Source organism: Cavia porcellus, unplaced genomic scaffold, assembly GCF_034190915.1.
Source record: "Cavia porcellus strain 051 isolate PalLab524CR breed Dunkin Hartley unplaced genomic scaffold, mCavPor4.1 scaffold_26, whole genome shotgun sequence".
In the NCBI taxonomy this organism is placed as follows: domain Eukaryota; kingdom Metazoa; phylum Chordata; class Mammalia; order Rodentia; family Caviidae; genus Cavia; species Cavia porcellus.
In genome coordinates this window covers 45,857,437-45,872,549 of record NW_026947509.1, presented here as the reverse complement: position 1 = coordinate 45,872,549, position 15,113 = coordinate 45,857,437, and the positions used below count along the sequence as shown (strand labels likewise).

At 35.9% G+C, this 15,113-nt stretch overlaps 2 protein-coding genes across 6 annotated transcripts in view; one reads left to right on the top strand and one right to left on the bottom strand.

Annotated features, from left to right (window-relative positions):
- Positions 1 to 8,103, top strand: part of Mettl21a (methyltransferase 21A, HSPA lysine) — a 50,728-nt gene extending 42,625 nt beyond the window's left edge. The window contains exon 4 of the mRNA XM_063237364.1: positions 2,157 to 8,103. Coding sequence (XP_063093434.1) covers positions 2,157 to 2,180 — 24 coding nt within the window. The 3' untranslated portion in view covers positions 2,181 to 8,103. The remainder of the gene's footprint in view (positions 1 to 2,156) is intronic.
- Positions 1 to 15,113, bottom strand: part of Creb1 (cAMP responsive element binding protein 1) — a 64,745-nt gene that overhangs the window by 30,297 nt on the left and 19,335 nt on the right. For 4 of the 5 annotated variants that reach the window (XR_010043503.1, XR_010043504.1, XM_063237362.1 and 1 more), the window contains exons 3-6: positions 11,182 to 11,328; positions 10,450 to 10,491; positions 3,997 to 4,097; positions 1,726 to 1,868 (exon numbers count right to left, since the gene is read on the bottom strand). Coding sequence is in view for 3 of the 5 variants with exons in the window: in XM_063237362.1 (XP_063093432.1) it covers positions 1,726 to 1,868; positions 3,997 to 4,097; positions 10,450 to 10,491; positions 11,182 to 11,328 (433 nt within the window). In the remaining 2 variants the exon portion in view is untranslated. The remainder of the gene's footprint in view (positions 1 to 1,725; positions 1,869 to 3,996; positions 4,098 to 10,449; positions 10,492 to 11,181; positions 11,329 to 15,113) is intronic. The other variant, XM_063237363.1, reaches the window with a different exon arrangement.

The following is a 15,113-nucleotide window of genomic DNA, read 5'->3' as shown; positions in this document are numbered from 1 at the left end:
CCAGCCCCATCCATCCAGGTATCCTTCCTCTGCGACAGGGCCCCTGCTTACTTGCCCAGACAGGACTCAAACTTGTGATCCTCCTACCTCAGTTTCCTCAGTCTTGGTATTACAAGAGTGTGCCACCATACCCAGCATCCAGTATATTTAATTGGCACTTATTTTTTTCTTTTTGCTCTACAGCAAATGAAAGAGGGGATTCCAGAAGGAAGAAAATTGATATGAAAAAATTTGGGCTGTACTTCAAGTTCGGTGGCTAAGCTGTTATTTGATTCTGTTATCTCTTCTGTAGAAACAGCTACCCAGTATGACTGTTGTAAACAAACATTAAATAAGGTTGTGTAAGGAAAGTATTTTAAAAACTGAAGTATGACCCTATTGAATTTCTTCTCTATAATACTTATTCATACACTGGATTACTCCCAAAGGAATTGAGGTAGTTTCAATAAAACCAATTTCTGTAAACCTAAAAATACAGACAGATATCAAGGAACTGATGTCTCTAGTGCTATATGATTCTATCAGAAATTTAGACAAAAGAAATACAATTAAGTGTAGACTTGGCTGAGATTTTGCACAGGAGTATGTAACAGGAAAGCATATATATGAAAAAGAATGGAGGACTATCTATTACTGTTACTATGGAGAAGAATAAAAGGGAAGTATGTTTAATAGTACTATACATATAACCCTCTAACACTTGATATTTGATAACCATATGTTCACTTTGCGAGTTAAAAAATATGTAAAAGTTGCTGTACATGTGAGTATTCATTGTATTGCTTAATACAAAGCCACATGTAAAAGAGAGGATACGGAATAAATATAATAAATAAAGCTTCAAAACTCTCAAAGTATTATTAATCTCTTAAAACCAGTAGTTTTCAGTTGCTGGAGAAGTGGATGTAAAATCAAGCATGCATGTAAACAGATGACAGTGCTTCTCCAAACTTCACTTGCCTCTTTCAGATTCAGGTATGTTTCTTTCCGAAAAAGCATCCTTTCAAGATCAAGTGAGAAATTCTCAACAGTGAATCTGTTACTGACAGGAATATTTTATATACCCCTCGGTATGCTGAAGTAAGGATATGGTTATGTGTCACATGTCATAAAAGACACCCCTTAAATAACTAAAATTATCTGTTTATGAAGCTGTCATAAATTGAAAATACACACACAAAGCCACAGAGATGCACTCTGCCAACAACAACGACATCAAACTAATTCATTAAGCTTAGTGAACAAGCAGCTTAGTCTGACTAAGTTTAGCTTTGGGAATCTGTTTTTAACGAAGTTGGAATTCAAGCTGCATTTTAGCAATGTTGGTATTGTTGGGCTGAAACTAAAATATTAGTAACCTGGGTTTCATGTGTAAGATACATTGAAAGGAAAGGTAGAGGAAAGAAAAAACAAAGTTCTGTTCATACCGATGTCTTTGATTAAACAAAAGCACAATTCAAAAGCAGTCAACAACTGTTTAGGTGAAACATGAAAAAGCAAGAGACTTGGGTGTCAAATGGAAACTAGTAAATTTGTGGAGAAATCTCTGCTGTATATGAGACAAAAGGTAAAGTGTTCTGTTAATTTTAGCAGTCCTGATGTTTATCCCCTGCATACTAAAAAGTAAATACAATGATAGCAGCGAGACTTAGAAACGACTTTGCACTTAAAAACAATGATCAGCTTTTCTTCTCCGTTTTCAAAATAGAAATAGTGATTACTCACTGTACTGTCCACTGCTAGTTTGGTAAATTGGAGTTGGCACCGTGACAGTAGTAATGGCAGGGGCTGACGTCTCCTCCTCAGACTTCTCTTCTTCAATCCTTGGCACTCCTGGTGCATCAGAAGATAAGTCATTCAAAATTTTCCTAGAAAAAGAGAATTATGTAAATTAAAAAATTTACTGGCTAAATACAAATAGTAAAGATTTGAAAACAGGTAGATAGTTGCTACTAGTGTTTAGACCACAATTTAAAGATAAATTTTAATAAAGTCCAAAGGAGTCAGTCATGCCAAATGTAAGAACTAGAAAGAACAAAATAAAAACCACATGCATTTGTGTATGAGTGTATCTGTATGTGTATATGTAGAGAAGTGCCAAGATAATGTATTTCTTCATCTCTTTAACACAACCATTCTTTTTTTTTTCTTTCCAGTTTTACAAATTATTCATCTTCTAAACCAGTGGCGGCAAACCTACGGCTGCATCTACTGCAGTGCACTGTCTGTTATCACCGAAAGCTCTCAGCCTCGCCCTCCCTGTTCTAAATGGACTCAGTCATCTGCCCTCGATATCTTCCAGATGTGGTCTGAGTAGTGGGTTAATTCCCTCCCTTGGTCTAGACATTAGGTTTTACTACTAAGGTAGCCTGGTAGTATACTGGGGAGGGAGTTGGACTGTATTATATCAATTATAATCAAAGAGTTAAAGGTCTTTCAAGTGAATTTTTAATCCAGAATCTGATACATCTTGAACACCTGGTTTTATTTCATCCCCACATTCACAATTTTACAATGATTACTATCACTTTCTTTCAGTCTACTTCCCTTGGCTGCTATGCTTTTGAAGTACTTACTCTCTTCTCCCTCTTGGTACTCGCCTCGTAAGGTGCTGTCATTTGCAAATCCGATGACCATGACTTTTATATCGTTCAGCTATACTGTTATTAAAACACCAATCCAAATGAGACCAAGTGGAGGGCCTTTCGAGGACTTCCTCTGGATATAAATTAAGCACTATAAAGATGGGTCATTCTAGTACTATCAGTTAACCTCTGTTTCCCCAAACTTGCAACAGTATCACAAGAAACTTTGTTATTGCACTGTAGTCAAGACTCAGGGGTTATGTTTCAGGAATTTATAAATTTAATGGTGCCCATGTCAAAGTTTGATTATAAGGGATGATAGAAACATTTTTCTAGATGTGTCTGACTCATAGTATCTTTTTTTGATTATCAAGGTGTTATTTTTTAAATGACCATCGCAAGGGTTTAGGCTATGAGTCAATTAAGTCAAAGGAGAGATTCTTTTCAATACAAAGACTGTGTCTTAGGGGGCCTGCAGCTAAGATATGTTTTCAGAGTATGTTCACACAATATGTACCTAGAAACATAAAACTTCTTAAGACCTCAAAAACTTAACAGGTATGGTAGCGCATGCCTGTAATCCCAGCAACTCAGGAGACTGAGGCAGAAGGATCACAGCAAGTTCAAGTCTAGCCTTGACTGCATAGTGAGTTCAATGCCAGCTTGAGCTAAGAGTGAGACCCTGTCTCAAAAAACAAAAACAAAAATCAATTTATCAATATTAACTTAGGATTCTTAATTTGATGACAGATAAAAGGAGTAACTTAATGACTAAGTGAGAAGAAATATAAATAGAATTTAGACTCATGACAAGGAAGAGAACTGTAAGTTTGAAATTTATTAAACTTTAAAGTAAGCTTAGTAAGATCTGTTGGCTGTGCCCTTCCTGGGGTTTTTAATATGGAGCCGATTTCTACATACAATGAAGAGTTTTGGTCTGCTTTGGAAGCAAGCAAAATAGCCCAGGCAACATCCATAGCAGAACACAGAAACTATAGTAAGGTGCTTCTGAAATTAAGGATGTTAGCAAAGTACTAATGGAAACAAGTACTAAACTAAATAGTTGTCTTTTAAGTATAGCGTAAGAAATGGTTTGCAAAGATATAACTAAAGTGGTAACTAGCATAGCCTTAGAAGTGACACAAAACTAGAGAATGTGATAACTTCATCAAATGGATTCTAAACTTTTAAACGGAAAAGCAGCAGCCAACCTAGTGTACAAAAAAATCAGTGTTTATTCAGTACTGTTCCGAGCAAGCAGTGCTTTCTTTGTGCGATAAGCTTCATGTATTTGAAAGACATAATCTACATGGCACTACTGCCTTGAGCAGCTAATGGGCTTTTGACGTCTCTTTATCTGCTGCTAAAATTTCTTGCACATTTTGATTCTAATTCGTATTAAGTCCCATACCTGTAGGAAGGCCTCCTTGAAAGAATTTCCCTTCGCTTCTGGGAATCAGTTACACTATCCACTGATTCCTGTGAATCTTCACTTTCTGCAATAGTTGAAATCTGAAAATAAAGAAGTGCTTTATCATCATAATCAAACTTAGTTTCTGTAACTTTTTTTTTTTAAATCAGTACCAGGAATCAAACTCACGACTGCCTGTTTGCAAGGCAGGCGCTTATGCCGCTGAGCTAAATCCCCAGCCCCAGTTTCTGTAACATTTTATAAACTTTAAAACATTTGTCTGTAATTTCTTTCAGGATTCTGTGTAACCAATCTTTGATTCATTAGTGTTACTTGTCAGCTTTTAATAGTTATAGCAAAATCAACAAAAATAAGGTTTTGGACATGTGGGAAAGACTGACTTAAATATCTGGTCCTAAGTCTACACAAGTAATTTCCTTAACTACTGTGCAACCAAGTACATTTACAGTGATACAAGTAAGACTGCTTATCCTTCACTTTCCAGAGAGTTACTTCAGCAACTCTGTTCTCTACTATAGATTGACATGTTTTAAGGTAGGCATTTTATAATTATTTTTAAACAAAAACTCAAAACTAATGATGGTAAGTGAATAAAGATTTACAGAATAAACTAGAATTTATTGATGACTTACTATGTGCCAGGTGCTATGCTAAAGCACTTGCATTACTTGATATAGTAACTCAGGCACCAGTTGGTACTGTTCTATCAAATTTACAGACGGAAGCATTAAAGTGCTAAGTAATCTGGTAATTCTCCAAAGTGACAAAACTAAGAAACAGCAGTATCCCTGTTAATACCTAGCATCTCTACTTTAGATACCCTTACCAGCATCAAAATCCTAGTGGCACCAAACCAATGTTGGCAGAACAAACAACCCACTAGTATTTTCAGAGCATTTTTAGACCGTGGTTCCCTCACCTAAGTCAGTATGCTTGGCGCAAAGCTCCCTATTGCCAGTCTTCTCTAGTCTAAACTGCAGAAGCCTTGTGCTCTTTCCTAAAGCAGGAGCACAGGGTGCTGTCAGAATGAGAATTAGATCTAACCAAGACAAAGGATTAGCTAGCTCATCAATGGCAGCAAGAAAAACCATATTCAGAGGTACCTGAGAAACTCCAAAGGTATTCTTTTGACAGTACTTTGTGACATGTGTCATCACTTTAAAAAGAAATCAGGTAAATCTACTAACACTTTAAAAACGTCACTTATAATAAGCTAATGTGCCCACCCAAATCCTTTAAAATAGAAGGTAATATAGTCTTTCACACTGTAGAAAAAAAAAAATCTAGATTTTTAAAAGCAAGCAATAACTAGTGAGTCTAAAATACTGAAAAGGCTGCATTTTGTTTGATTGTTAGTATATTAAAAACGCTACAGCTTACTGCTAAAGAAGCATGTAGAAAATTCATCAGTCGCTGTCATAATTAGTCTAGTCACTATCACGCACAAACTTTCTCAGAGATACAGAGGTAAGAAACTGAAAAGGGTTAAGAGTATCAGAAATTCCAGAAACAACAAAAACTAGAGTTACAGTGACAGTACTGTCATGTGCTGTTTTTAATTAATGTTCCACTCAGAATCTTATACTTCTGTGGCTTTCTTTCTTCATCATATATGTTTGACTAATACATCCCCATCCTCACAACTATTTCTTAAGGACAATTAATAATCTGGGAACATTTCCTTATGACGTGAAATTCCTTAAAACAGGCTACATAAACTCCCCCAGCACAGTCTGGAAATGAAGTGTTGTATGTGGCCTTTCGACTCTCCTCCCCCCGCCAAGTCAGTGGATTATGGCACTTAGTACAGGAAAGGCTGCCATTCGCTAATCTGTGAAATTTTGTCAATTTGGACAGAAGTAATGACCACTATTTAATAGACTACGTTAATTCTATTTTTAATACAAAGGGAATTCAGACAAAACAAAACAGAACCACACTGGTGCAGAAATGCCAACAAGACTGCAGCCGTGGACACTGAGTGATTAAGGTGTGTCCGTGTAGGCACACAGTCTGCTGGGGAACCACAGGAGATTTTGGAAGTTTTTTCTTTTTCTCAATTTTGCTGTAAATGAAAACTGCACTAAAAATTGAACAAAATAAAAGCCTATACTGGACTAAAAAAAGAAATCATGTAAAAATTCATTTTATAAATAATTATAGCTCAATATATTTAGCAGATTAAAAACCATACAGAAACATTATATCCCAATTATAAATAAGGCTCCAAATAGTAATCATATTGTGATAATGGAAACCCTCCTGTCCTCACTTCGTGACAACTCTTTTTCCTGAATTTAAGTAGTTTTTTAATGTTGGCCACTTCTGTCAGTCAAGAAATTTTCAAAAAGCCAAACAACTACTTGTTATTAAGTTTTAAATCTGAATTTAACTTTGGTTTGTTTAAAAACTGTATCTCCCGTTTATATGACAACTGTTTTTATGTTTTAATTAAAAAATTTTTGACTTTTTGAGACATGGTCTCACTATGCAGTGCAGGCTGGCCTCAAACTCTCAGTCAATCCTTCTGCCATGGCCTCCTTAGGGCTGAGATTGCAAGTATGTTCCATCACGCCTGGTGAAAAACTCTGTTTTTAACTGCTTGAAATTTCAAAACACAACAATGATAAAACATTAACTTTTTTTGGAAAATTATACAAAATCCACTAAAAACTTAACTACATTGTATGGTTTATTTTTTTTTTTTAAATTCACTGGATCAATAAGCTTAGAAGTCTTGAACACTGATGTTTAAACTCTTTTGACTTGCAGATCTTTCATACAAAGAAGAACATCTTACATACACATCCGTTTTTTTAATCCTAGGGGACTCAGGGTCTTTCCAAGTTGCTCTAACTACACTTGAACTTTTGATCCTCCTGCCTAATCAGCTTTTGAGCGCTGTGATTATAGGTGTATGCCACCACACTCGCTCAGCCATGTGTTTCTTACATGCAAATTTTTTTTTTTTTGGTCTTTTTCCTTTTTATCGGTACTGGGGATTGAACTCACGACTGCCTGCTTGCAAGGCAGGCGCTTATACCGCTGAGCTAAATCCCCAGCCCTTTACATGCAAATTTTTAAGTGTGTTATTTATATTATACAGTAAGAGTTCTTAGACAAATATAGATATTAAAATACTAGGTTTTTTAAAGATAAATCATTTAATTTTCACTACAGTGAAATGATGTGACTAAATATATCCTACTAAAAGATCATTAATATAACACTGATTTAGAAATAATCTAAGCTTTGGTTTCTGGAAATGTGATTTAGTATTTGTTACCTTGAAACAGGTAACTCAACTCAATATACAGATCTCAAAAGTAAACATATGTGGGCTGGAGATATAGCTCAGCAGCTAAGCGTAATATCCTGAATTCATTCTCAGTGGCAAAAACGAAACAGAAACAGTAACTATCTTATTTAAATTGTGATTATAAAGTAAGACAAGGGATCTACCACTGAACTACATGTCAGCCCTTTTAAAAAGAAAATCTATTTTGGGGACTTTTTTCCCCCCACTAAGTTGTCAAGGCTCGTTGGTCCTGCAACCCTTCTCCCATGGTCTCCTAAGTAGCTGAGATTACAAGGAGGTGCCACTAACCCTCACTGCAATTTCCTATTTTTACAAATAAGTTCAATTTCTACTGGAACTCTACAAGGCTTCCCAACAGGCTAGGAAATATTATTTCTAAGGTTTTCATAGTATACAGATTTTGAGCTTTTAGGGACAACATACATATTGCCTGCAGTGGAAAGAAGCATGGACAGTTTCTCAATTACTATTTTCAAAATGCTCTCTCCACTGCACAACTTTCCTTTGAAAAGCAGCTATTCTCCCATTCATGGTTAAAATATCACTTCCCTCTAGAAGAGATACCAGTGAGATTTCTATTTCAAAAGTGTCTGTCACATAAAACATCCCTTGTTAAATCCTTGTCATCATCACGAAAGGAAAGAACCACTGTCTTTAAAAAACACAAAAAACAAAAACATGGTAACCCACTTGGGACCCCTTCTGTCGCTTTTAGACAGAAGCTTTATCTCCCCCAATAAATATTTTCTGCTCTTAAAAGAAAAAAACACACATTATCCAGCCTTAAATTAGACAACTCTTAGGTACTATGTTGCTATAATAAAGCACAGAACCTCTAGGTTGTACAAATTTTTAGTGCTGACCCCACCATATTACAAAGTATTAAAAAGACTGCACAAAAAACTTTATCTCCAACCACTCTCCTCCTTTGTTCTAGCAAAAACTTGCTACTCCTTGATACCCCAACCATAATCTCATTTCCAAATCTCTGAATTTGTTTTTATTATCAGCCTGGTTTAGTCACCTTTATCGTCTTTTGGTCTCTGCTCAGTGTTCCCCCGCCACTTCACATGAAATCGAACATCCTTCCCGCATCACCTTTCTCTATCCCTTTTCCCTGTAAACCTCTCCAGCACTTATCCTCACCTGACATATTTTATTTCATAGTCTGTCTCTCTTCACTCAAATGTGATCTTCACTCAAATAGAGACGTATTTGTTCACTCCTGTCTGTGATAGCACCTAGAACGATGACTGGCACATAGCATGTGATCAATAAACATTTGTTAAATAAACATGTAATAAAGTAATATAACTTATAAATTCTCAGTGTCTGGCATATTTAAACTGCACTACATTGAAATATGACCAAAACTAATGAAAGCAAGGGTGCCACTATCAACCCTATGTGCTGTGTTACTCCCATTATTTTTGTGAGGGAATCCCACACAATCTGAGATGTGACTTATCTACTTAACAAAGAATAGAGTTAGGATACCAAAAGTCAAGCTATACATGAAGTATCAATGCATCTTAATTTGTAGTATTCTTAGATTAAAATATGTGAACAGAAGTCCAAGTATCTTACTCTCCCATCCAGAGAAATGTACTTGTATATTTTGGAAACTTAAGTCATACTAACGCTAATATTCTCCCATCTAGATATCGGAGAGAACTTCTCTCCTTGTTTGATTACCTTTTCTGATGTAAACTGTTTACTAGTTAGTAGTAACAATCACTGCTGGTCTACTAAAGTGATTATGAGTCTTAATAGATTCTCCATGACTTAGGCTCTTCGAAGAAAAGTATATTTGTATCTTATTTTGTAGACTCTTGGCTTTAAGGTCTGACTTTTCCTTAGCAAATACACAAAATTATAATCATAGTTCACTTTAATGCCAAATATATTCCTGAAAAGATGAAATATATACTTTTACCAAAAAATGGCCATATAATCCCCAGGTTCCAATTATACTGCGCAAAAATAGAGATTAGAATTAAGAACACAATTGACACATAGAACACATGTAAGAAGTACAGTCTTTACAAATATTGTGACTGTTAACTTTAGTAATTTTTGTTTTAGAGAGATCTTCTGTAAGTAGAACAAAACAAAAAAGTTGACATGCTGAAGGCTTTTTGATCTGGTAATATCTAAAATGAGCCTGGAATCTAGATTTCATGACCAACAGGTCAAATTCCTTCCACTTCAATCAAGGGGATATGGGTGGGGAATTAGTAATAGGATTCTATGTGGAGAATGGCCAGGCAGTATTCAGTAAGGAAAAACTAAAGCAAAGAATTTATCATTGTGATGTCACAGAAACACCAATAAAATTCATACAATTTGATGATTTCAAACAAAAAATTACCCCTGACCACGTGAAAATGCTGAAGCAAACCAAAAGTATAAGATAGAACCAAGAAGGTGACTATAAGCAGTTCAGTGACTCAATATGGACAATAGTAGGGGGAAAAATCTAGTATGTCTTTAACAAATGCTTCCAAGACAAAAGGAATAGTTCCTTCTACAAATATCAGTCAGTTCTGCATAAAATATCAAAAAGCTCCCACTTAGAAAACAACCAGGAAGGTGAAGAGGTATTAAAGATACATAACACAATACAATACAGTAAATACAATACAATACAAAACAAAACAATACAAGGCTGAAGAAAACCAGGAGTTTGTTGTGTCTGAAATTTTCTTATAAATAGGTAGGATATAGTGGTAGGAGAAAAGGAAGTAGTGTGACAAAAACAGAAGTCAGATTTGCTAGTCTAGTTTCTGAGGAGACAACTGGGAATACCATGCAAAAATTTTATAAAAATATATTCTGGTGTAATACCACAAAAACTAATTAGAAATCACCCCTGACTGTCAGGATCACCTCAGGAAATAGAGCTTTTCTCTGCATGTGTTCAAGTAATGTGAGACTACCATGTGGAGAGGGAGAAGTGCTAGAGAGAAGGGTTAAACAATATATTAAGAGCTGAGTAGGTAACAAGTTACTTAAACCTTGAAAATTCCACACTTATAGAGAAGGACAAAGACATAAAGAATTTCTCACCTTCCTAACAATAGTTTTCTTCAAATCTAGGACCTAGGACTCACCTGTGTTCTGAAGAAAAGTCTTTTTAAGTCCTTACAGGAAGACTGTGAAGCAAAAAATATGAAATGGGAGGCTGGGGTTATAGCCTACTTTAATGAATATTCAGTCTTTTTTTCCTTCAGTAAGTTCAATTGCAAAGATCTACACTGCTTTTGGTTCCCTACAATTAAACAGTCACCTTCAGAAGTCCAGAGTACCTTTATTTCCTTTGGGTTCAAACCAAAGGAACAAACTCTCTAAAGAACATGATCAGCGTGTGGTACGAGTAATGTGCCCTCTGAATACACGATTATTTCCAAGTTGTATATGCTAACCAAAAGACCCAAACAAAATGAGTATTACAGATATTTTATGTGATCTCTAAGTCCAAATAAAGGTAAAGTTATTCATTTTTTAATCAAGATTTTTCCCCAGGTTTAGAATATTATAACAAAGTTACATATGCACCCTAATTTTCCTTAACTGAGGCTATCAGATTTACAAGTCTTTCCCAATTTATCCCATATATTTAACTATTTTCCTCAATCCATTTTTATTTTTCTGTAGCTTAAGAAAAGATCATTTTCTTCATGTTTGTTCTTGTGTATATAGATTCCCATATATAAGATGAGATGCAGCGTATTTCTTTACTATGACATAAAACTAAAACTAGATGTGTCCTTGGCTAATGAAGAGACAGAAATGGCTATAAGCAATAGTTATAAAGGTATACGGAAAAGGTTTTATACACATACCTGCACTGTCTGGACTTGTGGAGACTGAATAACTGATGGCTGGGCCGCCTGAATAACTCCGTGGACTTGAACTGTCTGCCCATTGGGCAGCTGTACTAAAGTTACGGTGGGAGCGGATGATGTTGCATGAGCTGCTGGCATAGACACCTATGGCATTAAACATGGAAAAAAATTACCATTACAGATACCTCCTTGACATTAGGTTCAAAATAAAGTAACTTTTTAGAAGCAAAATATAACCTTTCTGTTCTTAGTGTTTCACTGAAGTGAAAGAAATGAATGATTAAATTTTAATATTCTTTAAAAACAAAATCCCTACAAGTCCCCTTCCCCTCTTTTCAGTCACTCTCAAATGACTGATAAAGTTACTTTAATGTAATATGAAAATATGCAACAAGACTTTTTCTGAATAGTGAATATCATGCTGTTTATAAGCTGTGTTCCATCTTCCTGTCTGTGTTCTTAACTGATTTCTTGTTTGCCCTGAAGAAACTGAAAGCTTAGTAATAGGAACTATCTCTACCTTAAGACAAAGTAACAGCTGCTCAAAGAGACTAATTTAGCCAAGGTCAACAGACATGTCAGCCTTGAAGAACATAAAATATGTTAAGCCATGTTCTAAAATCATAACTGTTCTCAAACTTGGGCAAAACCGATCTACAGTAAGTCTTTAACAAATGCAAACCTTAATTACGAGCAACTAACTGGTTTTCTCTTTTAAACTAATTACAAGGATTCCCTTTTACTAATGACAAAGTAGTAACAGGTCTTATAATTGAATAATTCAATGTCCTCCTATCCTTGAAAATCACTAAATTGGCAATGTTTTAAGAATGTGTTTCCATTCTGAATAAAGGGGCAGAGTTCAAAGAATATAAAAGAAACCAATTTTCTCCTGAGGAACAAAGGTGGCAATTTTAATGAGTCAATATCCAAGTTAAAAGGACCCTTTGGTCACACATGCCTGTCAAGAGTATGTATTGTTTTTATGCTTCAATGTACTCCAAGTAGGAATTTTATTGGCTTACTTGGTAAAAAACTACTGTATGTGCCAGAAACAGTGCTTTAACTGAAACTACGAAAATGAATTGGGTATAAGTCCTGACCTCAAAGAAATTACTGGTGTGTATGTGTGAGAAGGAATGGGGAAGACTCTCTAGTAAACACAATTCAGTAATGATGTTTGCTAAGAAAAAAGCGGACACATTGTGTTTAGCAAAGCTAACCAACGTAAAGACGCGGGCTTCTAGTTAAGAATGTAGTTGAGTTTGAAACAGAGAATACCAGTTAGACATACTGGTGTGACTTGGAGATGGGAAGGCACAAAACTTCAAGCAGAGAGGCAGCAGGAAACAAACAGAAGCAACACTGTCTACACGTCAGTGAAGGCCGAACAGCGTTCAGGTTAGTGGAACATAGGTGCCATGCATGAAGCGGGAGCGACCTCGACAGAGTGGGCAGAGGTAGCTAAGCCAGCTACCATCACCTGTGTGTTTGTCAGAGGGAGAAATAGGAGTTTTACTCTGCAGAGTATGGGGAAGACACTGAATTCCTGAATATCATAGTGAGGTGTGCATCTCAGATACATCACTTTAGTGGCAGCAGAAAACCTGAATCACAGGGGGAGAAAAACACTGGAGGTGCAGATAATAAATGAGAAGCCTGTATAATGAAGGCCAGCAACAAGCTAGCAGCAGTGATAGGGATATGAAGGAAGGAAGCAATTTTATAGAACCTCAGAGGCAGACCAAATGTACCTTTATGGCTGACTGGTTCAAAGAGGGAAGAGGAATAAAAGACGACTTTAAGGTTCACAAGAGAGAACGCTGGTACGCTGGTATCATCAGATGAAACAGAGAATGTAAGGAAAGTTTTGTGTGGTTGGGACTGTGATGGAAGATGGAATTGAGTGGACACATGAATTTGCAGAGATGTTTAGCAGACGAATACTTGACTCTAAAGCTTTTGGAAAACACTGCTACTGAAGACAGTCCTCCGCACTCTGGTTAAAACATGGAGCTTCGTTACATAGGTGGGAAACCTATCCTGCCTTACTACTTTCTTTCGGCCGCTTTAAGTCTTTCTTAAAATTTTATCTGGTTCGTATTACTGAGTTTTGTTGGATCATTGAACAAAACTGTTTCCAGTCTTACTGTCTGAAAGTCCACTTTATATGCTTTAATTTTGTAACTTGAACAACTATTTCTAAGAGAACAATATGGAATGTATTAACTAGTGATTTCCTATTTATTTTTTCTGAAATTCTGTATAACTTGTACCCTTTTTTTTTTTCCTTAAATAAAAAAAAAATTTATCTGGTTTTAAAAATACCGCATTTATGTATCACCATAATTAGAGTCACACTGTCTGCAAAATCAGCCTAAAAAGGAACTAAATGATACTTTCTCCTTCACTGAAGATTAAGAGTATTCAGAGAATTGTCTGTCTTAATTCCATAGAAAAACTCTTGCCAATACTTGAAGCAATTGTTGTTGCTTTTCCTCAATCCATTACAGTAAATATAATGAGCTAACTCAATTCCTTTTTCCCTGATCATTTTTCACAATGGCTCCTCTCTTCTTAGTTCATAAAACACAGATACTTAAAAGTACAAAATAAAAATTCCTTACATTCCTTCTACTCAAAAGCTCATCATTAGTTTGTCTTTGCTGTAGACCTCCTAAACTGTTTTTAAGACACATGAGAATACTCAATTTTATAATACATCTTTGTTTGTAAATACATTTTGTTTTGAAATACATAGTATTTTCAGCCTGGCAAGTATGAGGTCCTGAGTGCAATTCCCAGGAACCCCCTCACCCCTGCAAATCCCACAAAATACTTTCCATACTATTAATAGTTTTCTTTGTAAAGCTTTTTACTTAGAAATTTGCTTATGACAAGAAAGCTACAATGTTCATCCTTTTAATTTAAAACCAAAAGCATTTCCTCAAAAATATACTGAATATTACTGGAAACACATACCACCTTTCCTAAGACACAAATTTAATCACGTTACTCCACATGTAAGTCTTCAGTGGTGGCTCTCTAATAATGATAATCTGAACATATGCATGTCATTTTCTCCCTGGAACCCTCAATTATAATTAAGTTAATTTTATTTTTATAGGCATACTGACACAAATATCAGCAGAATGGGAAAGGAGGTTAATAGTAATAGAGTTTAACATGCTGCAGTGCAGATCCATAAACTAGTAACATTTCAGATGGCCAGCTCATGAGTAGACAGTTTGATCTATAACAAAAATCAAGAGGCTGGACTAGAGCACCATACAAGGTAGAGTGAAAAGAGCAGTTGATAATAAGGAAAGCTGGTTGAAGACTTTGTGAAAAACAATTATAGCCTCTCCCCGACTCTCCATGGAAGAACAAATAAATCTACCACAGTCTTAACTAAAAAAAATGGATATTTACTCTCTGGATGAAAGGTTTCTTGATGCCAGCAACCAGGCATTGCTGAAGGCATCCTTTAAACTCAGCCCTCTTTTCTCTCAGCACTTTTCCCTATAGCCATAAGATTAGTGAGGCTTCTATTGGAACCTGAGACTTCAGTATCAAGAGAAAGACTGCAAATTACTGTTATGAGGTCAACTACAACCATCTACAGTGGGGCTAGCACCTCACAACTATTAGGACCAAACACACCCACGAAGCTCTGAGGAACACTTTCAAGTGCACTTTTATTTACTCATAGCCAGTGCTAGAGCCTGAACCCAGGACTCACACATGCTTCCGTGCTCTATCACTAACTTACACCTCCACTGGTGGTTGTAAACCTGAGAAGTCAATCTTAAAGTATCAGACATACAGGGAAAGCCTCTAAAGTGAAAGATGGAAAGCAAAGCAAACTGCAGTGGGGAGCCATATGGAGAAAATCTACGGTGAGAAAAGAATCTGAAACAACAAAAAAT